This window comes from Podarcis tiliguerta (assembly GCF_965153285.1).
Source record: "Podarcis tiliguerta genome assembly, chromosome: 4".
In the NCBI taxonomy this organism is placed as follows: Eukaryota; Metazoa; Chordata; class Lepidosauria; order Squamata; family Lacertidae; genus Podarcis; species Podarcis tiliguerta.
Window position 1 is genome coordinate 58,091,151 of NC_139537.1, and position 24,816 is coordinate 58,115,966.

The 24,816-nt window shown below is 40.2% G+C and overlaps 1 protein-coding gene across 21 annotated transcripts in view; it reads left to right on the forward strand.

The window, feature by feature from the left end:
* Positions 1-24,816, forward strand: part of DMD (dystrophin) — a 984,302-nt gene that overhangs the window by 128,941 nt on the left and 830,545 nt on the right. For 2 of the 21 annotated variants that reach the window (XM_083438915.1, XM_083438922.1), the window contains exon 1: positions 14,453-14,999. The exons of 16 other annotated variants lie outside the window; for them this stretch is intronic. In XM_083438915.1, the coding sequence (XP_083295041.1) occupies positions 14,972-14,999 (28 nt within the window). In that variant the 5' untranslated portion in view covers positions 14,453-14,971. Of the gene's footprint in view, positions 1-14,452; positions 15,000-24,816 lie in introns of those variants that run through there. 3 more of the 21 variants (XM_083438937.1, XM_083438918.1, XM_083438925.1) reach the window with 2 other exon arrangements.

The window sequence follows — 24,816 nt, forward strand, 5'->3', positions numbered from 1 at the left end:
ACCCTTGAGATTTCTTCCAACTCTAGAATTCTATGATTCTATCATCTTTCATGTAAACAAGTGGTGCTAGCTGACTTTGACCTGGTGTGTAGAACTGAATAAACTAACATTTAATATGTTTCTACCACATGCAGTGCCATGGCATTTGCCTAAAAGAAAAAAACGGAAGTGTCATGTCCAGATGAAACATCCCTAGTGGATCTTGAAATGTCCAGATGAGACATCTGTTGTGGAATTTCAAAGGCGGTTCAAAGTCTTTGATTACTGACACTTCTCAGGAAGGTCCACAGGGTATCCTACGAGAAGCTAACTATCCCCTTTGCCTGCTTCAGTTCTTTGAACATGAAAGACACTGCCTGGGTGATGGGGATGTAAAATAAAATACTGACTGGATTGTTTCTGGTCCAGGGTGTGGGGTGCATAGCACCGTTGGAACAGGGGTGGCAATTGCTCCCAAAAGTAAAAGCTTGGATTTTTCAAATTGTTTAAAAACTATAAATTATGCCTGAGACATTATGCTGCTCTGGATTACATGTCCAAGCTATAAGAACAGGAAGAATATGTTGTGCTTTGTAACATAGCACTTGGATTCCTAGTATTTTTAGGGGGAGCAGTTTCAATTTATATATTTTCCTTAAATGATGACTTTGTTTAGGATTGACTTTCGTAGTTCCAAGACTTTTCCAAAGGATTGTTTGTTTTATTTGGAAGTCATCCATATAAAAAAGGGCAGGGGCATCCATTCCATGTCTAAAGAGCTAGTAAGCTGCTGTGAATTACATGGTTCACAGACTGTTTAGAGCTAGCTGAATCTGGAGCAAATTCCCTACTATTGTGCACCTCCTTCTGGCAACTCATGCAGCTAAGCTGGTGCCAAACATACAGCTCTGCTTTTCTTTGGACCATATCAGTGAGGCCAAGAGCAGGGTCTTATCATCTGGGCAGCCTAGGACCTCCATAAACACTGCCATAGGGAGGTCACTTCGGTGCTGCTAACACAACTGTTTGACTTCACCCCAGAGTTACACTCCATTGTCTCTCAAGACAGATGGATGCCAATGACAATTAACAATTTGGGAGGGAGGGACTATGTCATCATTATAACTGCTGCAACAGAAGTAATGTATAACCAGATATTGATCATCTACCACAGCTACTTCATAATCAGTGGTAGAGCTGCATGCTCTGGCACCCGGGAGCGGAGAGCAGGCAGGGGCGTGGCTGGTGCACGTTCTGGGGGCATGTCACACTGCCCCCGGGGGCATGGCACCAGTGCAGTGCGTGTCACATGTCCGGGGGCAGCCGCAACAGTACCCCCCTCCCCAATGGTGCCAGGGTCGGTGCGCTCCCCCTCCCCCCTTTCCTTCACCAGTGTTCATAATATAGTGGTACCTCAGTTTAAGAACAGTCCAGTTTAAAAACTATTTGGTTTACAAATTCTGCAAAACTGGAAATAGTATCTTGGTTTGAGAACTTTACCTCAATCTAAGAACAGAATCTGAACGGTGGAAGGGCACCGGCGGTGGGAGGCCTCATTAGGGAAAGCACACCTCGGTTTAAGAATGGTTTTGCTTTAAGAACAGACTTCTGGAATGGATTAAGTTTGTAAACCGAGGTACCACTGTATTCCAAGAAGCCACTTTCATCAGACAATATCAAAGCAGCCAGAGCCGGCTCAGCCATTAGGCAGAGTAAGGCCACTGCTTCAGGCTGCAAAATCCCCTCAGGCAGCACACTTATGATGCTGCAGCTGCTCTGCTGCCTCCACCAGCGGCAGAGATACACCACTGGTTTTTGAAATGATCACATCAATTTGGGTGAGATCTCAGCTGAAATAGCACCAGAGTGCATGAGATCTCATGGGATTTTGTGCAAAATCTCACCCAAAATTGGTGCCCATGGCATTGCTTCTTCTCCACCAGTGGTGGATGCAGAAGGGCAGTAGCAGAGCAGGCAGCAGCAGCAGCAGCAGCAGCAGCAGGTAGGTAGGTAGTGGTGGTGGCAGCAGCAGAGGCAGCAGGGCAAAGCAGCACTTTCTGTTACACTTAAGTGGCAAAATGGGATGCACTACCTTTGATAGCAGCTGTGTCATTTGTGAAGTGGAAGGCCTTTTTAAAAGGTAGGTCTGCAAACTAGACGATGCCAGAAAGAGATTAAGCAATGTATTTTGATTTGGCAGAGCAGTGCACTGAGTCCCTCTTGGTTACTTGCTGTATAATGGAATAATATATGCCTCAAATCATGCTATTTGTCCATTTAGCACAGTAGTATCTGCACTGGCAGTGGTTTTTCAGGGTCTCAAGCCTTGCACATCACCTACTATCTGGTCCTTTTAACTGGAGATGCTGTGGACTGTACCCAGAACATTCAGCACACAAAACTTGTGCTTATCACATACTTGTTTTTCTTTGTGGTAGAGAAGAAATGAAGTATACAATGCTTAAATATAGATCATTGTTAATTCCCAGTAAAAGCAATGAATTTAGAGCATAAAAGGATTTGTTATGGAATTTTGCAACAAAAAGAGTGGGGGTTTTGCGCTCCCTTCTTCTGCTTCAGATTTGGGCAGGGCAGCCCTTCACATAGAGGTTTCCTTCAGATAGAGGACTGCCGTCTATAAAGTAGAGCATGTGGCCACCCTAACATTATTACCGTATGTGTATACTGTGCCACCTTAGCAGCTCAGTGGGGCTGCTATCTGGAGCTGGTTTTACAAAGAACATATATACAAAAAGAATAAGAAAACCTACACAGAGAGCGATTTAAATTCAAATTGATTCAATTCTTCTGCTGATGAGTTCTGGGAATACAATTAACCTCTTGTTGTTCTTGCGCTATATGAATTTAATTGCACATTAGACCTAAACATTCTTGTCCATTTGCTGGCAGAAACATTATTAAAACTAAAGTCTAACATTTAAAACTTTGTGCACTAAAAAGCGGGTGCATTTAAATCATTGATTTTACAACTGAGGTGTCCAAAAAGTGAATGATGCTCCTTCCATTTAGGAAACCACTAACAGCTGGTAAAAGACAAAAATGCCTGATCATGTCACCAATGTGCTTTTCCATTGTGGCCTCCATTGGCAATCAAACAGAAGAAGAAGAACTATGCTTGATTATATATTTCTTCAGATTTGGTACTTTTTACCTGTAAGGCATATTAGTTAACTTTCCAGTAAAATTTGCCATGATTATGGGCTTATCCACACTTCTTCTTGTTCTGCTGCTTTCCCTAGGGAAAACCACTCTAGCGCTCAGTTGCCGCGAATGAGAATTAGAGTTACCTCCAGACTGACGTTTGCTCTGATTTAGAGCCAAAGTGTGGGTTTTCCTTGAGAAAAGAGGGAGCAAGGGGAAAGCTGCTCAGACCCATGCCCCAAAAGCATGAATCAAGCAGAAATCCACTTGGACCTGTGCTTTCTAAGTGGGTGGGTGTGGACAAACCCAATGAGGTATCTTTTGAAATGGCTGCAAGTATTTGTAGAATTGTCCTTGTGTGGTTGATCCTTTCTACAAGGAGGATTCCTAAGTGTATTGTATATGGGTGCTCACCGTCTACTGGGACTTTAATGTAGGGTCAGTTTGGACAGTGAGGAAGGTTTTCATTATTGTTGATGCTTGACAAATCAATTATGCAATAGATTTTCTAGGCTAAGTTCCAAAACATAAAGCGTTGCTGCTAATAACAGGTAATGTTATCAGGGAGCCAGTTGGCATATAAAGGCAAATCATAGCGTAACTGCTTCCACTTAAGCTTTGGGTTTGCACACTTCCTAGTTACACTTGCTTATTCAGGCAAGTGTGGTTTCCAGTCTGTTTTGGAGAGCAAGTACAAACAACAGTTAGTGATTCAGATGTAAAGGAAATTGGAGTTTACATGAACAAGTAAGTGAGGATTGGAATTGGACAATGTGAAGTGTGATAAATAAGGTGAACAAGCTTAAGGCTTGAACATGATTGATATTTCAGCACATGATTGATGAATCCATGGTTTGTCATTACTTAAGAATTGTCCATGTCCATGTCCAAGGGGGAGCAGGGCAGAGCGGGGGGACTGTTCCCCTAGATCAAGTAAAACAATAGAAATACTTAACTAACTGACCAATTGGTTCTGCCCCCTTACAAAAGTCCTGCCTCCCCCAAAAGACCTGCCCCCAACAAAAATCCTGGCTATGCCCATGTCCGTGTCCTGTACATCCATTCAACATCATGTATTTAAATGGACTTCTAGACATCCATGTGGATTTACTTGTTTGATCTGAAAATAATGACCCGATTTTGAACTGATGTGAAAACATCCAATGTTTGGACAGTACCTGTTTAGATATGGAATCACTCTTTTGCACATGTAGATAAACAGTATTATTATTGGATTCTACCCATTGTTAACATTTTATACAATATTGCTTGCATTGAGATCTGCTACATAATACCATTTTTGTTCTTAGCAAAATAAATGGCTGCCTAATGGGGGGAAAACAATATAGTCAGTCTTTATTTTGTGATCAGACTCCTTGTTTCCCATAGTTTTACTACCTTACAAGCAGATGACTCACTTATTTATTTAAAATAATAATAATGTTTTCAATAGCATAGATAACTTATCCAACACAGAACAATAAATTCACACTGAAAATAATGTTTTTTGTTCTTGTTTTCTGTTCTAGATGGATAGAAATCATTTGTTAGCAGTGTAAAGGTCACATGCTACCTACTCTGTCTGAAAGATAATTTCAGTCATAAGCGTTTTATGTTTAGCAGTGTAATTGTCAGGAAGTTGAATATCACAGGTGCAGCAGCCAAAGCAGATAGACTGTGCAATTTTACACCTGTTGTTGTTTTATGTAAAAGTGTATAAAATTATAGGATTTAAAAAGGAATTATGCATACTAAAGAGTTTGTATAGCATAGTGGCTAAGATACTAAGGACGAAATTAGACATGAAATGGTAGATCTGTGAATCGGATTAAGTGAGAAGCTGCCTTAACACCAAATCAGACTATTGGGCCATGATCTAGCCCTGTATACTGACTCAAAGCAGGTCTCCATGGTTCCAGACAACAGTCTTTCCCATCCCTGCCTGGATTTGCCATGGATTGAACCAAGGCCTTTTTGCTTTCAAAACATGTGCTCTGTCACTGAGCTATGGCTCTTCCTTGTATATTTCTAATATTTTCAGCAAGTCAGAACTACTCGGTCTCATCAAATCTTAATAAAAGGGCTCAGTTTTGATTCAGACTGTGGTGCTGGGTAGGGGGATTTCTCCACTAACTGCCAGTCAGAGATGATTGGATCCTGTTCAACAGATGTAGCTTCCACTCTGTGAAGGGAGTAATTTCCAGACTCTGCTGACTACACTAGCATGTCATGGGGGGGGGGGGGAATGATGGTGTTCCATGAGAAATAAATTCATGCCATCATTAATCTCTCCTTTGAGTAGCTTATCTGTTGAGGAGGCTTGATTGCTGTATCCCTATGTGTCATTGTTCTAGCCTTCCAATCAGCTTCAACTGCAGGCCAATAATTGCCCAATCCAATCACTCCTCAAGCAACAGTGCAGGATTCCACTATGTGGGTTTCTCTGAGGCCAACGAGTTCTTACTCTTTGTAGATACTAGAAGTCATTGAGTTTTAAATGAGTAAAGGTGTGCTGTGGCTGCTAGAAATTTGAGTAATACAGCTTTAAAGGGGGTGTAATCCAAAATTAATTATACTTAAATGTGTGGAGATCAGTGGCCCTTAAACTCAGTATTGTGCCCAGAACTGATATCAACGGAATTAAAGCTCATCATACTTTCTCAATGCAGATTGTACAAAACGCCATTCACTGGGGAAATTATGCTATGGTAGGAAGCAGATTCTAGCACAAGAGTGACTCAGGTTGTTAACCTCTTTTAGAGATGAACACTGTAGTTTTAAAAGGTTTTTCTTTCTTTTTTTGGAGCAAAACTGTAGTCTACAACCATGTTATATTAATCAGTTAGCAATAAGCCTTGGAAAGCACATTTTGGCATGGTTAAAACTACAAGCAACTTCTATATCTCCACTACCTAACTCTGTTTTTTCATGTACTTGTGTATGTAGCTAATATTGAGAAAGCACTGCTAACAAAGATTATGCAAGCTTCAAGATGTTTCCATACGCTGGCTAGCCTGCTGTAGCTATTGTGAGAAATTCTTGAAAGTGGCAATTTCAGTCACCAGAACACAACAGTCCCGCCAAATTCACACTGCGAATTCAAAGTGCTTCACACATATTATTTCAGCAAATCTTTACAACAGCTCTGCAAGGTAACAATTATCTTCATGTTGCAGATCAAGGGTTAATGATAGGAGAAGGCAACATAATGGCATAGGTGATATTCATGCTGAGAACTTTCTCAGTAACATCTCTGATTTCAGCTGTTCCACTACACTACACTAGAAAAATATGCACCAGCAATTGGAGATTACTCAGTATTGATATTATCCAAGGTGAGGTGCTTGTATGTATTCTTCCTACAGAATTCAATTTTAATTTCTGCTATAATGTGGTAATATATAGCTGTCAGGTTCATTAACACCCCAAATTGGATTAGCTTTTGTTAATGTTGCTTCGGGAGAAGGAAAGGCTTAAGGTGTAACCCCTACAATAATCTGGAGTCCCTGAGATGGTTGCATGGTGTCTTGTAAGCCTCCTTCCAGCAACTCTTGCAGCCAAGCTGGTACCATACGTATTGCTCTGCTTTCCTTTGGACCACATCAGCAAGGTCAAGGGGGGGGGTCTTGTCATCTGGGGAGCCCAAGACTTCCATACACACTGCCCAGGCTTGTTTCCCAGAGGTCACAGCAAAAACAATGTGGGAGACAGCAGATGTGAATTACTGGTCTTTTCAGCCACAGCAGGTGCTGTGATTTTCCAGGGTTTGGCTTAACCTCCAGAGGTGTACTCCATTGTCTTGCAAGACTGATGGATGCTAACAACAGTGTTTATTTAAGTTTTGTCTTGTCGTAGATCCCTTAGCATATTTTTTTTGTAATTATTTCACTGCCTTAAAATCATGCTACATTTGCACCGTCACCATTTTGTGATCATCTTGACATTTATAATGTCAACTCTGCAGGCTTGCATTAACCTCATTTTGCCATCAGTTTGATGTGCCATAGACCTGCACAGCAATAATTTAGCATTCATCATAGCATGTGCAGTAATGTCTCATTAGACTTGAACTAACAGAATTTTGTCTTCATAATTTGCCATCATAATAACCAGGTCTTCACAGATTTAATGTGACAATCTTTTGCTTCTCTTCCTAAAGCTGTGTAATCATTGTGATCCTTGGAGAGTTCAAATGAAGTCAATGTAATTAAAAGGTAGTTTTCTTTAAGTATCAGGACATGGGCTACTTATCAAAACAGAATCTTTTGAGCTATAGTTCCTTGGTTTCATGTATGCCTTGTGCCAAGTTAGACTATTGGTCCATGTGGCCCAGTAGCGTCTAATCCAGGATTGGGAAGCCTATTGGACTACAGATGTCATTTGACTGCAACTCCCATCATCCCTGAAATTGGCCACACTGGCTGGGGCTGATGGAGTTCAGCAAATGAAGTCCCTCCCACACACCACATCAGTCCTTCAAAGAATCACATGTCAGTTTACCCCTCCAAATTCCAGCGCTATCATCATGCTTAAACCACTAAAAATGCTCCTTCTTCAGAAATATAGGTGATTTAATGTGCAACCACTAATGGGAAATCACACACAATCTTCTTCAATAATTCAAGGAGAAGGAAGGAAAGCATTTCTCCTTTATTTCAGATAGGGTTCTAACTACAGAAAGTGTAAGTAGATTTCTAACAACACCAACACAAATAGCATGCTTATCATATTTATTTCAACAGAGTTTCCATTCTCTCTGAATGCCATCATATAGATGCAGCACAGTATATTTCCTCACCATTATGTATTGAAAACGTGGTTTCAAAGAAATACAGGAACTGTAGTGGCCCTGTTTTCCTTTTTTAACTGAAGAAGCTGGCTGAGAGTATATTGGGAATGTTGTGAGAGGCTCTTGCGTAAAAGTCAAAAGGGGTTTTAGAAAGAGCAGCCTACACAGCTGAGAGCAAGCTCTGAGGCTGTTGCGTAAAAGAAGCGAATAGTGGGATAAGGACCATTCACTCACCTGCAAGTGAGAGCAGTGTGTGGAGTGTGGGAAACAAGCTATGATGATTCCTAATGGAACATTCAGCTTTTTGTCACTGGTCATTTCTCTAGCTGGATTTAACAAATATGATGGACAGGTTTTCTGTTGGTGATGACATAACTTTAAATGCCAAAATTGTCTGGATAAGAGGCTTGAAAGGTGTCTGGCGAAAAGACTAAAAAACAGAAAAAGCCAAACCTAACTGTTAAAAGATGTGATACTAAATATTAGGGAGGTGCAAAATTTGTCTCCATGCTGCATATACATACACACACATATATACAGTATATATACATATATATACTCGTGGGTGTGTTTGTGTGTGTGTGTCTGAGAGGCATGCACAAATGTTTCCACACCCACCCACCCATGGAAATTAAACCATCTAAATTCAGAAAAGAGAAGCATCCCTGATCTATCTGTCTTTGAATCAAACTGCAGGCTTACCACAGCATTTCTATTAAACATCAAGCCCTTTAACTATTGAAAGTGTTTGGAAACAAAGTCCAACTGGAGGATAAATGCAATACGGAGTAACTCTTTTGGAAGAGGCTAACTATAATTTGTGAAGTTTAAAGTGTAGGAAAACATTCTAATCATCTGAGTGGGATATATTTTTTTTTTTAATCTTGTGAACTACCTTGAGATCTTTTGATGAAGGGCAGTATATCAATCTAATATATGAAATTTGAGATGAACCGCCTCGTTCAGGAGTTCAGTATCTCAGTCATTATATCATCTCCGGTGGTAACATCTCCCAGTGGTTGGATGAGTTGGATTAGTGTAGGCTAAAAATGAAAATAAATGCAGTAATATAGCAGGCTATTAGAGTACATTTCACTCACCCTGCATTGTCTGTTGATTTTGAAGGAGAATCTACCAGAGCTCCCCACCACCTGCATGGCTCAAAACTCATAATAATAATTTGCAGCAGTGAAGACTAGTGCCTTCTTTGCCTCCTTAGTACAGTGGTACCTCGGGTTAAGTACTTAATTCGTTACAGAGGTCCGTTCTTAACCTGAAACTGTTCTTAATCTGAAGCACCATTTTAGCTAATGGGGCCTCCTGCTGCCGCCGCGCCACCAAAGCACAATTTCTGTTCTCATCCTGAAGCAAAGTTCTTAACCTGAAGCACTATTTCTGGGTTAGCGGAGTCTGTAACCTGAAGCGTATGTAACCTGAAGCGTGTGTAAGCCGAGGTACCACTGTACATCAGAATCAGCTTATGTCTGTGCAGCTCCCCCTCCCCTTTAAAATAAAAAGATTTACTCCATCCAAATGAGAATACAAGTTCACTCAGAATTCGGTCCCATTGAATCCTGTGGGCCCTACAGGCATAGCCTGAAACAATGCTTTATTGAGTAATTTACAGTGCAGTCCTGTGCATGACTATTATGAAGTAAGTCCCTTGGAGTTCAGTGGGGCTTACCAGGAGGCATTATCAGTCTTGATCCATCCAAATGAGAATACAAGTTCACTCAGAATTCGGTCCCATTGAATCCTGTGGGCCCTACAGGCATAGCCTGAAACAATGCTTTATTGAGTAATTTACAGTGCAGTCTGTGCATGACTATTATGAAGTAAGTCCCTTGGAGTTCAGTGGGGCTTACCAGGAGGTATTATCAGTCTTGAGCCTTAAAGTACGCATTGACCTGTACATGTCTAATACAATAGAGTACTTACTATTAGAGTACTTACTATTAATTACAGAGAAGATATAATATTTATTGTGTCCACTTATTACACTTATATCCTTTTTAATTTTGCATGGGTCTTCCCGCAGCTTTCCACCCGGGCATGGACAACAATGAAACCTACTTTGTTTTAACAATGTAACAGTACTGCTGTGTTGAAAACTCTTTAATTTCTCCAAAGATTTATTTCCCTGCAAAAGAGGCTTTTATCCTTCCCATTTTCATTCTCAAGCAGCTTTCACATTTCTTTGGTGTTGTGTTGAGCTTACTTTATCATTGCAAGATGGCCATGCGCTGTGTGTGTGTGTGTGTGTGTGTCATTTTCATTAAATATTTCTCTAGCACTCTGCACTGGCCTCTGGCTGCCCATGCTTTCTGATCTGAGAAAGTTCCATTGGGGAGTCCCTCACAAAAAAAATTCCCTGAGCTTTAATTGAAGCAGGGGAAGCAGAGCAAGCTGGATGAGATGTCTACCAAGAGCATGAGAGAACAAACTTGCTGGTTTTATAAGGGAAGGTCTTCCCCTTCACGTAAAAATACATTCTTTCCACACATACATGTATATTTCAAAATAAAGACTTCACTTAAACAATAAACAGGTGTCAGATGCATAGCAGGCAGTCTCCTCACCTTCTTGTGAGGAAAGCCCACCCAAATATTTCAGGTTCCCCCTCTCCCCACCCCACGCCCAGTCAGGAAATATGGGCTCTGAGGAAGGCTGCAGAGTGCAGGCCACTAGAATGAATGGGAACGCACAAACACTCTTCAGTAGATGATGGTGTGGCAAACTCATCACCCCTGTAAATCGGGGAGGGGGGACAACATTCACTGGAACAGACAGCAGGTATACTTACCTGCCTTTACTTTGTGTATAGTGGAGGAATAGCAAGACAGTTTGAAGTGGAGGGCCCTCTTTTGTATTGGATGACAGGACCAGTAGATTTACACAGATGCAAGTACATAAAACTGAATGGGAAATGTATCTATAACGCATCCTGAACAGCATCACACCAATTACATCTGTGGCCCATTGCATCCTACCTGATTCAAGCTTAAAGAAGAGTAAAAACTTGGCTTTAGATGGTTGATTTTGTTAAAAGACTCTGAAGGGTCTCTTGAGGGTTTGGAAATTGGTAAAGGAATATTATCTTGTGAGGATTCACAAGTGAGGTTGTATGTAATAAGCAATTTTTTTCTTAGACTCCTAGTTTTATCAACCTTTCTTGTTCTCAAATCCTCAAAGCATTGCTACTGTCAATTTCTTTTCTCTTGACACTGTGCTTCAAATTATTTTCAACATCAGTGCATGACTTTTGGACTCTGTGGGTTGCAAATTAATCCTTTATAGGCAGCTGAGGTACTCTATTCACTGATGGTTTGTCAGGAATTAATTTGGCTACCACTATGAAAAATGATAGGGATTCTAATCTAAAGGATAAAGGAGTGTGTTAAAAATCAGAATTTTATTAATGTTGTGCTTAGATACCCAGCCAAGCAATTATTTATTAATTTTAATTAAATACAGATAGAAAACCAAAATATGAAAACAACCACAACACAAAATCTGATCATTTTGAAGGGATTTGAAAGGAAAGCAATGACCTACTGTTAGTTACTATTTACTGGCTGCTTCTTCATTTCCTTTGGAGGTAATTTCTTCCTTGTTCACAACATATAGAATTATGCATTATCTAAGCTTTGTTGCAGGGTGGCTGGACAAAATCAATCTTATCAGTGTTTTCCTGGTATATTACTCATGAAATCACCAGCTATATAAGAAATGTAGTACAGTACTCACTAATTATCTCAGAAATGTAATGTCAAGGAGAAAATGCCCACGTAGGGGGATTTCCAAGGTTAGTTGCATTAAGAGTAGACACCCTGAAATCAATAGACTTCAGTTTCTTAAATCATTGAAGATAACTTAGTTGGACATTACTCATTGACTGCAAAAGTATACATATAGCCATTAATCTTTTGAGCAAGTTTCTCAATATAAAGTATATGGGAATATTAAGAGATGTTTATTTGTGTGTGTTTTTAACTATGAAAACCAAAATACATATTTTGAATTTTGACCAAATTCTTAAAAATAATGCAAAGCAATACGCTTGAATTTTGCCCTGATGTTTTCAGCAGCACTCATATGGGTAAAGCATATTGAACATAGGGATATAATAAGCTGTCCTATGCCTCTTGTTCAGTATTGTCATTATTCACTGTGGCGTTCCATGATTTCAGACTTGAGGTTTTCGAAGTGCAACCTAAGGAAACCAGGGATTGAACCTAGAATCTTCTGCACACAAAGCGTGCACTCTACCACTGAAGATATTTTTTTGGGGTGGAGAAATAATGTGTAACTTAGAAGATGTTTATGTTTTATACATTTTAATTCCTTAGGGTGGAATTCAATGTCATGCTTTGCCAATTGTTCTGTCTGCACATGGAATTCAGTTTGCCAGATGGAATGATCCCCCTCCTCAGCCTATGTCATGTTATGGGGGTTCTCCTAACCCCACTAGGTCCATTTGAGGGGGTGCACAGGGAAAGAGTGGAGGGAAAGCCCCATTATGCAAGTGAAAGTCCTGGCACATAATGCACTGCTTTGTTGTAAACCGTTGAATAAAAAGTTGAATCTGACCATTGTACTAGAATCAACTTTGGGGGAACTTATGCTTTAAAGTAAGGCATATATTACACAATGCTTTGTTTCCTCTGTGTGTGTGTGTGTGTGTGTGTGTGTGTGCGTGTGCACGTGCACGCACGCGCACACACACACACACACACACACACACACTGTTAGAGTTCATTAAGTAACAGCAGCAAGGATCTCAAATTCCCATGAAAACATTAGCAGGGGTGAAGCAAAGGAGGCTGGCAGCCTCAGAGCCTAGGTGGACTGCACTGGCATAGAACAAGGGCATAGAAATATGCTACAAAATGCTTCTGCAGTCAAAAAGGCCAAAGGGTTATAATGGAAGAGGAGATGACTGGACCTCCCCGTCATTCGAGATCGCACTATTGACTCCACTATAGCCAATTACTGTCAGGCTCCACAGAGAAATAATTTATATGGGGTGAAAAATGTATGATGTGTGAAGTGTGGAGAAAAGGAGCCAATGAGGCTTGGCAGCTTTCCTGTTTTTTGTTTTTTATTCAAGCGACTAACAGGAAGCACACCTGCAATGGAGCTGTGTCAAGCCAGCAAATGATTATTTCTGGGGTTTGCTGAAGGCAAATCGAGATAATGTCTGAGGTGAATAATGCTTTTTTTGCCACAGTAAAGTAAATCTAACAGGTACCACATATTTGGAATTCCAGCTACATATATTGTCTTGAATGTGGTGTTATTTGCATTCACCACACATTTAACACTTATGCTTTGTTCCATACGTTTGCCTCTTAACAAGTGGGTAAATAAATTTCCCAGAAGCTATAGTGGCCCTGGATACTCAAAGGAGCGACAGATTACTATGACTCAGAGCTAGGAATGGAGGAGAAATTTGATTCTGTATGCATTTATAGCTGAATCTATCAACTTTTCACTTCCTGAACAAGATAAGGAGCAAATCACAGCTATCCTTCAAAATTCATACGTATCCAAATTTTGTGATGCAGTATTCCAACCAAACAATGCGTATGTATTCATATATTAGGAGAAAATGTGCATAAGAATGAAGATATTTTCACTAACATCCAAAAATGCATTGTGCAGTATTAGGGAAAATTCTTTGCAGAAATGTGTACGTTAGTGATGTCTTCTTGAGGAGAACTGGGTTTCTTGAATCAGATTTGAGAGCCATTCAGTACAAATCATCACCTGTGTGCGTTTTGTTCATTACTACATTCATACAGATAGGCTATATGGGTAGAATTGGGAGTGGTTTACTGGGAGGGTAGGAGGGCAAGCCAGTGGGGAGACCAGTGCTGTGTGGACCCACTGGCAGAGCCAGTGGGTCCAGTACTCCAATTCTCCTGTTGCATCCACACTGTGAGCCTCCCCATTGCTTCTCCCTATTGGTAAGCTTCAGCTATGGCAATGCCAGAAGGCCAGGGGCATAACCGTGCCCCTCCCTGCCAGTTGGACTGGCAGTATTCCTATTCTGAAAGAAAATGAGTTAAACTGAGACATAGTAAACACATATTGTGACAAATATTACTTGTCATGTTCAATATGCATGAGTTTACTGAAGACAGGTTGTTTTTTTTAAAAGTGTTATACCCCCACAGGTTGGCTTGTTTGTTTTTCAGGTTGTTATTTTGGTATAGCATTTCTCAGGTTGGAAGAGTTAGGAGGTTTTTTTCTGAAAATATTTCCCGAGTGGTGAGGTTAGATTCAATAAATATTGAGGCTCTGGCATTCTTATGATTGCTGAATGTGAATATAGCTGTGAGGAATTGTGGTGGAGCTGAAAAACCCCACCCCCAAGTTGAAATAAAATAAGAAACGTAAAATAAATGCATAAAGTAAAATTCAGATTAACCCAACTAGGTGCTGATAATGTGTTTGGAAAGTTTCCTCAGTCTGCAAAGGCTTCTCATCTTCATGATGATGATCACAATCTGATCCGCCAGGCATTTGCAAGAGAAGCAGCACTGTGTGCACGTAGAGTTGTTTTGAATGTTATCCGGAAAGCTGCTCCACATCACTTAAATCCATTATACATGCCATTCTGAAAACAGAGCCTTATATGTAGAGTTGATCAGCTGGCCTATTATGGGAAGCCAACTTGTTTTGAGGAAAGCGTGCTTTATTGCTTCTGCGCAGGTCCTGGAATTTGAAACATCTCAGGGCCTCAACAGAACCCTGGCATCAGTTACTCTGTCAGCTTAGTGGAAGTTAGAATCATGTTATTCCCGGGTACAGAATCCAGTTCTGAGAAGCAGCTGACTGTACAGTGAAATTAACAAGGGAATATTAAGGAGATGAGAGGATTTTTTGTGTGAAATGCTGCGGCTTGTTGAGTCGCAGCCATCATAATTTTGGTTTATTTTTGTTGGCTTTTAAAACGGACATTGGAACAGTGACCCTGGATTGTAGTACTTTGGGAAACTCTGTTGGTGTTTGCCTTGGACCTTCTTTTATGCTTACATGCTGTGGTATGAGGAAGAGGAAGAATGTAAGTACAAAATGTCTGAAATACTTTTACCATTGCATTTAAATTTGTGACATAATTCTGCTGAGGTCTGTAGGAAAGCCCTTTAATAGGATGCATTTCGGGGGGGAGGGAATCACCCCAATGATGCAAAGGTCGACTACAGAACAGTGAGGAGGGGTGCCTGTATTTCAGGGTTGCTTAAACAATTACACTTAAATAGAAATTCGTGGAAATAAAAAGCTATTGCGTGAGAACACAAGGGGCATTTCGAAGATTCAGTATTTACTAAAGGTTTCTGGTAGGGGAGGGGAGGGGAGGGAAGTGACTGGGATAAAAATAGATTTTTCATTATTGTTTCTAATAGTCTGGCAAAAGTTCAAAAGACTATCAGCTGCTTTGAATTATAATGGCATATGCTGTTTCCACTGCCCTGATTGATGTACATGAAATGGGATCTTGTTCATTATTTTGTAGTAAAGTAGTTGAACAGTCACTGGACCTTTCCCCATCTCCCCCAACAAGAAAAGAGCCCTAAGGTTGCTCTGGTGTTTTTACGTCCTTCCTCACGCTCTGTGCTACAACTTTTTCATATTTTCTTGCAAAAAAAAAGAAAAAGCCAGAAAGAAAGAACTTAGATAAGATTGATAGTTCTGTTTTAAAGATTGTGGAAGGATAACCGTTTTTATTTCATACTTGGCCTCAGTATATTATCCACATACAGGTATAGAAATCTTTGCCTGAATGCTCTAAGGTTGGTATTTTTATCCTTTTCTGTCTTTTTAAAAAGCAGACATGCACAATTCATAAACTACCAATGCAAGGTTACACTACCAGCCATATCTTTCCGCATTGGAAGGTGGCTAACAACTCACATGCTTATGTAGCTGTAGGTAGAATGGAAAAATAGGAGGTGTGGCAGTAATAATCTCTTCGGCTGCTTCTAATTTATTTCCAAAATTTGTTGCAAAGTGAAAGTGTATGAATGAGTCCTGCCAAAATGTATGGTCCGCGTATTGGAACTAAACAAAACAAGTAGTTTATTTGAAGAGATGAGAGGGCATGATGTTGCTATTGATTGGAAAAGTTTGCATTTTTGCCAGTTGTCCAGGGACACCGACAAATGGTGGGTCAAGTCAAACCACGTCTATTTAATGTGGCTTTGGTGGTGATGTTGGCAATTTAGCTTCGGTGGAAGAAACTTCCTTTTGGAATAAATGTTGCATGTCTTGCATTGCTGGGAGACTTCCAAGACAGCCTGAAAAGGGAGATAGGGCACTCTGTTTGGGGGAAAGGTCACTTGCTGGTGGGATAGCTGGTGGGGGGATCGCAGGAAAGCCTGTCTTCTTGACAGGAGCACTAGAACTCCTGCTCTCATAGTATGGTTTTAGGCAGCTTGTTGAAGAGTTCTGTTTCAATGGCCTTTACCTCTTTTGTCATTGGCGTCTGCCTGCTTTGGCTCTGTTTAATGTCACTATATTTTTAACTGTGACTCTCCCAGCTTTGTTTTTAAGGCTGTTGACTTTTTTTATTTATCCTGTCACTATTTTCCATTGGTATATCATCTTGTTTTATTGTAAACCAATTTCTGTGGTTCAGTGGAAGAATAATTTATATGTTTTTGTTGTTTTTAAGTTTGGAGAGGACATTTCTTTATTCAACCCAAGAATTTTTATTTTTATGTGTTTGCGTGTTTGTGTGGAATGTTTATATCCTGCCTTTCAGCTGTAATTCACAAACCAGCTTCAGGCTGAAATCTTATACACGTTTATCTGAGAGTAAATCCCATAGAATTAAATGGGATTTCCTGTATAGGATTGTACTGTAAATTTCTTCCACAACTCTTTACTTCACATGATGTGATCACACATGATGTGATCAGGCATAGGCAATACAGGAATTAGTAAGGAAGGTGGAGCAGCAGATTTTATTTTTTTTAATTCTCTACAAGGCTCATTCCAAATTTTATCATTTAGGGTATGGAAAGAACTTAAGTATATATGGAAATTGACATGTTTGTGTTTTGAAATCTGCAAGGTACTTTGATTAAACTGATGGGAGCCTCACTTAATGGAGGCAGTGCTGCTATTTCAGAGACACATGCTAAGCAATTTGAAGGCAAGCCAAAGCACAATGAGAAGGAATAATGATGACCTTGGTTTATTTTTTGCTCAGTACATTCAGGTTTTTGATTGGATTCTGAACAAGGCAACAGTTTTCTCTCCCAGAAAGCTTTGCCCTAGTCCTTGGAGGCTTTGCATTCTTGTTATCAAAGCAGCTGGTTCATATTGGAGCATTTTCTTGTGAAGGTCGTAGGCTGCAGTGTGGGAGAAAAAAGAAATATTTCCTTATTGAACCCAGCCAAGTATGTGCTTTCTATGAGAACATTTCTGCACAGAGACCTATTAGCCTGTTGACCTGCCTAGCATACTATTGATGATAAATAAAAAGCATTCTACTGAACGGAAGTTTGTTTGCTTTTTGCTTTTTGCTTTTTGTTTGGCTTGTTGGCCCCTTTTGTTTGATGTTACTCGTGGTAATGCATTTTTTAAAAAAAATTGATATGAGAATGCCTTATATTATTAATAAATAGATGAATACAGAGGTATCCAGGAAAATCTAGATGATTGAAAGAGAGTACAATGATTTTATTATATTATGAATAATCAGAAGCCTATGGGCATTGTGTGGGTCTAGTTGAAAGCTATTCTTTTCCATTCTCTTTTAGTAGTTATGCAATACCCTTCTGTAGTCACAGTTTTGTCTCAAAAACTTTGGTTCACCTTTGCTTACTGATATAAAGGAGGATCAGAACTTCTCAATAAAAATGGAATAACAGTTTTACTTTTCTGCAAAAAGAACACGAGCTAAAGGGGGTGAGTGGATAGGATTCAGCAATGTAGACAACTTCAGTTTCACAATACTTTTCTCTATTTTACTCTGAAGATATGTAAAGGCAAAGGTAAAGGACTCCTGGCAGTTAAGTCCAGTTGCGAACGACTCTGGGGTTGCGGTGCTCATGTGGCCAGCATGACTAAGCCGCTTCTGACAAAACAGAGCAGCACACAGAAATGCCATTTACCTTCCCACTGGAGCGGTACCTATTTATCTACTTGCACTTTGACGTGCTTACGAACTGCTAGGTTGGCAGGAGCAGGGACCGAGCAATGGGAGCAACGGGAAAATATGTAGACAGTGTACTGTATAATCTAAATCAATTACCCTTTTTATATAGGCCCAGTTTCACATAATGCTAAGATGAACCATGACATATTAAGAATGTGCCATGGCCATATTGCTGCTTCTCCTGTCATGCTGTTGTGAGTTAACCCATGGATTGGCTTATCATATTGTACCAACTCAGACTCGTGGTTTGTCTTGCTGTCATCTATGGTCAAGGTCTGTTCTATTGATTACCAGTCATGACTTGTTTGGATGAGAGAAACCATGACAAAATGTTCAGTGAAAACTCAGTATTTTTTCTAAACAAGCAAAAAACAAACCACCTAACATTTTTATTACTTTTACTCTGAAATATTTCAGGTTTCCCGAACCAGACTAATTGCTAAAACATCAAAGCACACATGTTCTCCTCCTTTCCCTAACTTTAACCTGGCATGGAAATAATCAACATTAATCTGGTTTGAAAACTGATAAAATCTTATGACATTGGAAGAATGACAGGCTAAATGACCTAGAAGACTCATTCTTCTTCTATTACCGAGTCTATGAATAGATGTGCTTTGGGATTTGAACAGGAAATGTCCTTATTTTTAGCTTGGTCATTTCATTCTGCTTTTTCTGCTTCTGTTAACTGTGAATATGTGGCATCTAGAAAGGATCTGATAGAAAGATTAACCATTACACAAATAAACTCATCAGCTGAGGTGTAATGACATCTAAGATAACTTGAGAGCTCGTAAACCTATCTGTAATGATCTGATTGTGATTTAATATTTCAATGTAAGTCTCTTTCAGAGCACAATCAGCTGCAGACTACAGCACAATCTGGAGCCCCTAATCTTAAAGGAAAGGGTGGCTCATACATATTATGTTGTTCAAAATCCATTCATCTCAATGGTGTCCATTAAAATACCCATCTTTGATTAGGTTTTGTTAGTAAAGCATTTACTGGTTAAGATGATACAGTCCTCTGATTACTCTCCAATGAGATATCATGAGTGAGATGGTGCCTTCCCTCCCCATCCCATTTTCAGGGCCCTAGAGATCCATTTTGAGGCTTAATGTTCACATAGATAGGGCACCTGTCCATTTAAATCCAATGTTTATACAGTGGTACCTCTGGTTACGAACACTTTGGGACTTCTAGTTACGAACTCCGCTAACCCGGAAATAGCTGCTCCTGGTTGCGAACTTTGCCCCAGGATGCAACCGGAAATCACATGTTGGAGGTGCGCGCGCAGCACGAGGCCCCATTAGTGAAAGTGTGCCTCAGGATAAGAACGGTTTCAGCTTAAGAATGGACCTACGTAATGAATTAAGTTCATAACCAGAGGTACCACTGTAGTCCTAAACAGTGCAGTTGATATCCCAGGTAAAATTGGCAAACTGATTACTCTTTCTGGATCTGAGCACTTTAGGTTTTAGGTGGCGAATGCATTGTGCTCCTTGTCTACCACTGGTCCCCACCCTGCACTCAGCTCTCACCCGTGGCTCCTAGAAGCTATCAGCGTGCAACAGTGGCCAAACCCCAGGAAATGGCTTCAACTGGCTGGCTAAACCAGGTTGAGGGTCACTGGGTGAGCGTAGCTGATGGATCTCAAACCTTCAGTGAGTTAGGGACTTCCCCTGCATGCAAAAACAGGTTCTGGCAGGTTGAGCGGATGAGACCAGTAGTTGGTCCAGCAGTGAGGAACACAGTTTCTGCTCATGTTATAGAGGGAAGTGAGGAGCAGATGGGGCTCATCAATCTGGGAAGGTAGCACATCTAAGAGAAGGAAAACTCTGATCCTAAACCTCTGTTGACTTGTGGAATACCTTCAGGAGAAGAAAAGGCTAAGGAGTAAACCCTACACAAATCTGGAGAGGCATTCTTAAGTTGGTTGAAACACACCTTGTTTGCCTCCTTCCAGCAATTCCTGCAGGCAAACTGGTGCCAAATGTATTGCTCTGCTTTCGTCAGGACCACACCAGTGAGATCAAGGCATTGTCTTCTGGGCAGCCAGGACCTCCATACAACTGCCCAAGCTTGTACCCCAGGGAGGTCACTTGAGTCCTGCTATTGCAGCAGTTTGACTTCACCCCAATCTCCATTGCCACTCAAGACAGATGGATGTCAACAACAATCCTAGTAGAAATGTCACTCCAAAAAATGGGTGTCTGGTGACTTCAGAGTGTAGCTGAGCAATAAAAGGAGAGTGTTCTTCCAATGGTCAGTTTATTGTGGAGACAGTTTGGACACCTTGTGTAACCTTGTTATAAAGTGCCAGTATGTTGCCGTCCAGCCGTATCACATATCTGTTTCCTTTGGGGTGTCAGTTACGGCTGGCAGGTTGCAAGAACTGAGAAAATGGCTTTGTCTATGTGCTTAAAAGGTCAGCCCGTTTCCTGGAAGAAGCTAAAGTTACATTGTGAACTTTCTAAAATACGCCAAGCAACACATGTAAATGTGTCTAATCAAATAAGCATTTGAGATTAAATATTTATTAGACTGTTTCAATCCATTCATCTTTTTAGCCAGTTTTAGATGCTGCTATAGCAAGACTAGCAGAGGATCAGTAGTAAAAATGTGTTTCATGTTGTTAAAAGATTCAGCACTCATTAAAGAGGTAACCAGTGTTCCTTGGGAGCCATTAGTAAATTGATTTTTCAGAAATCTACACTTCCAAGAAATATTACAAGAGGCTTGTAAGCAATTTATTTAAAAGATGAGAAGGGAATTGTTCTTCTAATAATAGTGCAGAAGCTTCAGAAGCTTTAATTTTAGAGATTTTCTGTTTTAATTAATATGCTGAATGGCACTCATCCATAATGAAACTGAATGAAAGAAGTATGCTGGCCAATCAAAATTTGATATATTTTTAAACTGATAAATCTGTTGGACTTCTGCGTGTTTCATTTTTTATAATCTCCTTATAGTTTTCTTTGTCATGGGGAAACCATAGACATTTCCTTAAGTAGATTTCTGGAGCAATGATTTCAACAGCATGTGTTTACTTGTTTATGTATAAGGCTTCTTTATTTATAAGACTAGATCCAGACTATATTAGATGGATTTATATTCCACTTAAATCAATGGGACAGGATTATCATAACTTAGATCTCATTAATTTCAGTGGGAAATAAATGCAACTGATTTAGTCTAGATCTAACCTATAATGTGTACATCTTATCTGTTTTCCAGTGTATCCCAAAAAATATAAATGGAGGAAATGGGCATTTAAAAGTATTCTACAAGGACACTCTTCTTGGACTTGGGTCTCTGGTGTTATCTAAGCTAGGCTTAGATGTGAAATGAGAGGCTGAGGGAGAGTTCTCAGTGCAATAATTGTGTTCTTAAGCACTAGAGATAACAGCATTCTTCTTCATAGGTTCCCCCTTCACCTATAATATTATAAAGATTTGGAACAGACCTCTCCATCTCTGTCCTCATTGCCTTACATATATATCTTCAGCTTTTGTGAAAGAAAGGTCTCCATCACAACAGCTAAAGTGTTTTCAGCAGCATCATGCTAAATGCCAATTAAATAAATTAAAAAGACATTAAAATGAATATGGGTGCGGGGGTCACATCATTACGGCATTATGAATTGGTTAGTGAAGTACTTTTAAGCTTCTGATGCTACAGTTTCAGATGGTTACAGAAGAACCTCCTCAACAAAAAAAAGTTATAAAGAGGATAAATGTTGCTCATTTTACATTTTTTTTTTTTAAACGAAGGAAAGCGTAATTTTAACTTGGTTTTATTAATGCACTTAACTGGCAAAAATTGTCTCATGATGATGTTAAAATGAGGAAAGCTATAAATTCTATATATAATAGGAAAGTCCAGAAATTTACTACTACAGTACAATTATAGTTAATGTAAAATGAATTCCATAACATTTTACATTAAATGCAGTGTAAATGAGCATTAAAAAGCTTTTCCTGGGCTGTATATCAAGAAATGTGTCTAAATTCAACCCTAGACTTAGCTTATTAGGGAAATGGATGTCCTCTGTGTGGATTAGGGATAGAATTTTTGGAACATATTGCTGTTGAGCTGATAGAAATGGATTCCCGCCCCCCGCCCCCCATTCCCATCTTGTTCCTTAATCTCAACAAGTGAATTTGGATTTCATTTACCACTTTGGCTCAAAATATGAACAACTGTTGCACATTACTCCTTAGAGGTCAAAATACCAAACATCTGGAGCATCATGGAGCTTCATCTGGCAGCCTCACATGGGCTGTTGTCTTGTAAGAATGTTTACACCTCAGCATTAATAAAAATATGTGATGCCTCACTCCAAACTAGGTAAGGATTTGGAGTTATTCACATGAAAGGTTGCCTATTGTTCCATTTCCTCCCCCTTTCCTTCATGGGTGCCGTAAGTATTTATATTGTTTTACCTGATCTAGGGGGTGCACTGCCCCCCCCCTTGGCTATGCCCATGCTTTCTTCCCCATCTGCTGTACCCATGGGAGTACCACAGCCGGAGTAGACCAGGCATAGGCAAACTCGGCCCTCCAGATATTTTGGGCTACAACTCCCATGATTCCAATCTAACAGAACCAGTGGTCAGGGATGATGGGAATTGTAGTCCCAAAACCTCTAGAGGGACGAGTTTGCCTATGCCTGGAGTAGACTGAGGACAGCTGAGGGTCACATGCCTTGTCAAGCCCAGAAGCTGTAACATGGAAAGCCATCCTGGCCAGGCCTGCGTCATCAAAGCCTTGCAAGATGTCAAGGAGAGCTACACACACACACACACACACACACACACACACACACATTATGTACCATGTACTGTCATGTATCATGTATTATTAATGCTTTATCGTACATATATTACTTTAATAATAGTAGTACTGTGTACCATGTACCATGTACTGTCATGTATAAACCACAGATTTGAAACCTGTGGCCCCTGAGGAGGGCTTCCAAGGTATTTTGGCACCTGAGAAAAACCAGAAAATGGTGCCTCCCCACCCCCTGGTCAGGGAACAAAGGGTGACTGAAGATCTACATCAGGAACAAAGGGGAATGAGAGATCAACATTGTGATCTTCTGTCCCTGTGGCCTCTCCCACCTGAGGCGGTTGCCTTACCTGGCCTCATGGTTGAACTGGCCCTTCTGTTGGGATATTGTGGACAGCAACGCCCATGATCCCTCAGCATTGGCCAAGCTAGCTGAGGCTTAGGAAAGATGGAATTCAGTAGTACCTGTAGGACCATTGCTAGTGTACTCTGAAGCTGCGATTGTCAGCAAATGCATTACAAGTTTACAGTAAGTCTGTAGAGCATGAACCTTTTAATCTCAGGGTTGTGGGGTTGAGCCCCATGTTGGGCAAAAGATTTCTGCATTTCAGGGGGTGGACTAGATGACCCTTTGTATCCTTCCCAATTCTACATTTCTATGATTCTATAAGTAAGATGGGCTAACATTCTTCACATACGTTTTTGTTATGTGATGATGATGGCCAGTTGTTTTCCTGCAACACTACACACTGACATGAGGAAAGCAACATGTGTGAAGGAACATTTTGTTTCACAACAGGAATACATTGAAAGATGGGTAATGTATCCCAATTAAGGTTTAGCTCTCCATAATATCTAGCAACTCTAGCTTAGTTTTTAAAGTTTTTGGTGTTACATTATTTATTAGATGTGTGCTTAGAACTGTGGAAGTGTTTTCCTTAGCCTGAAAACCTATTATTTATGTGTGAAAGTTGCAGAGATGTTATCGTTCTGTGAAATGCTGCAAATGACTTTCAGGGCTCAGATCACATTATGCCATTCTGGAGTTGCTCATATTGCCATGTGTGGGTTTGCAATCTGGGTGAAGAAGAGCCAGCAAGCAAGAATAACTAAATCATTGAGTCAACTCAGCCCCACTGCTGTGGGTAGAAACAACTTGCTTTTCAGAGCTAGAAGGAAATATTTCATAGGGGAAATAGTTCACTAGATAGATGAAACCTTTCTGTAAACATTCAAGTTGATGCCATCAACTATATTTAGCTACGAAGATAGAGGCAGAGCAAGGCTCCAGTGGCAGCATCACAAAGACATTCTATGGGGGTGGGAAATGGCTTCCCCCATAAAAGTACCTGGGAAGGGACATTATGTACAACCAGGTCCTGGAAAAATATAGATGCATTTTCAGCTAGCATGATAAGTGCTAATATTTCTAGTTGCTCTGCGGTTAAAAGCTCCCTTTGAAAAGGAGAGGATTTTAAGGCAGCCCTTGGAGCACCTCATAAAATTGTAAGTAAAGGACTCTCCACGTGTGCTAAGGGAAATGTAGTCTAAACACCACATGTATTTTCTAATCTGAGCATGGGTCCAGAAATGTAAACAAGAAATCTTCACTTTACATTGCAGACAAATAAATTCCCTACAGTGGACTGGTTCAGACATAATGTCATAATGCAAAATCATAACTTATAGACAGGCCTAGGCAGCCTTTGGCTCACATGCTCCCTCCTCCAGTGTGGCCATTTGAGAGGAGTTCAAAAGCTTTTGCTTATGTTTTTTTCATTAACCATGATTTGTTGTAACATCTGAATTGAGTAAACTGTAGTTCATCTTCACTATGGTTTGTTAAAACAAGTACAGTAAGCTTCAACAAACAATAGTTAAGCTGCACCACAGTTTAGGGGGCAGACATAAAGCTGATTTA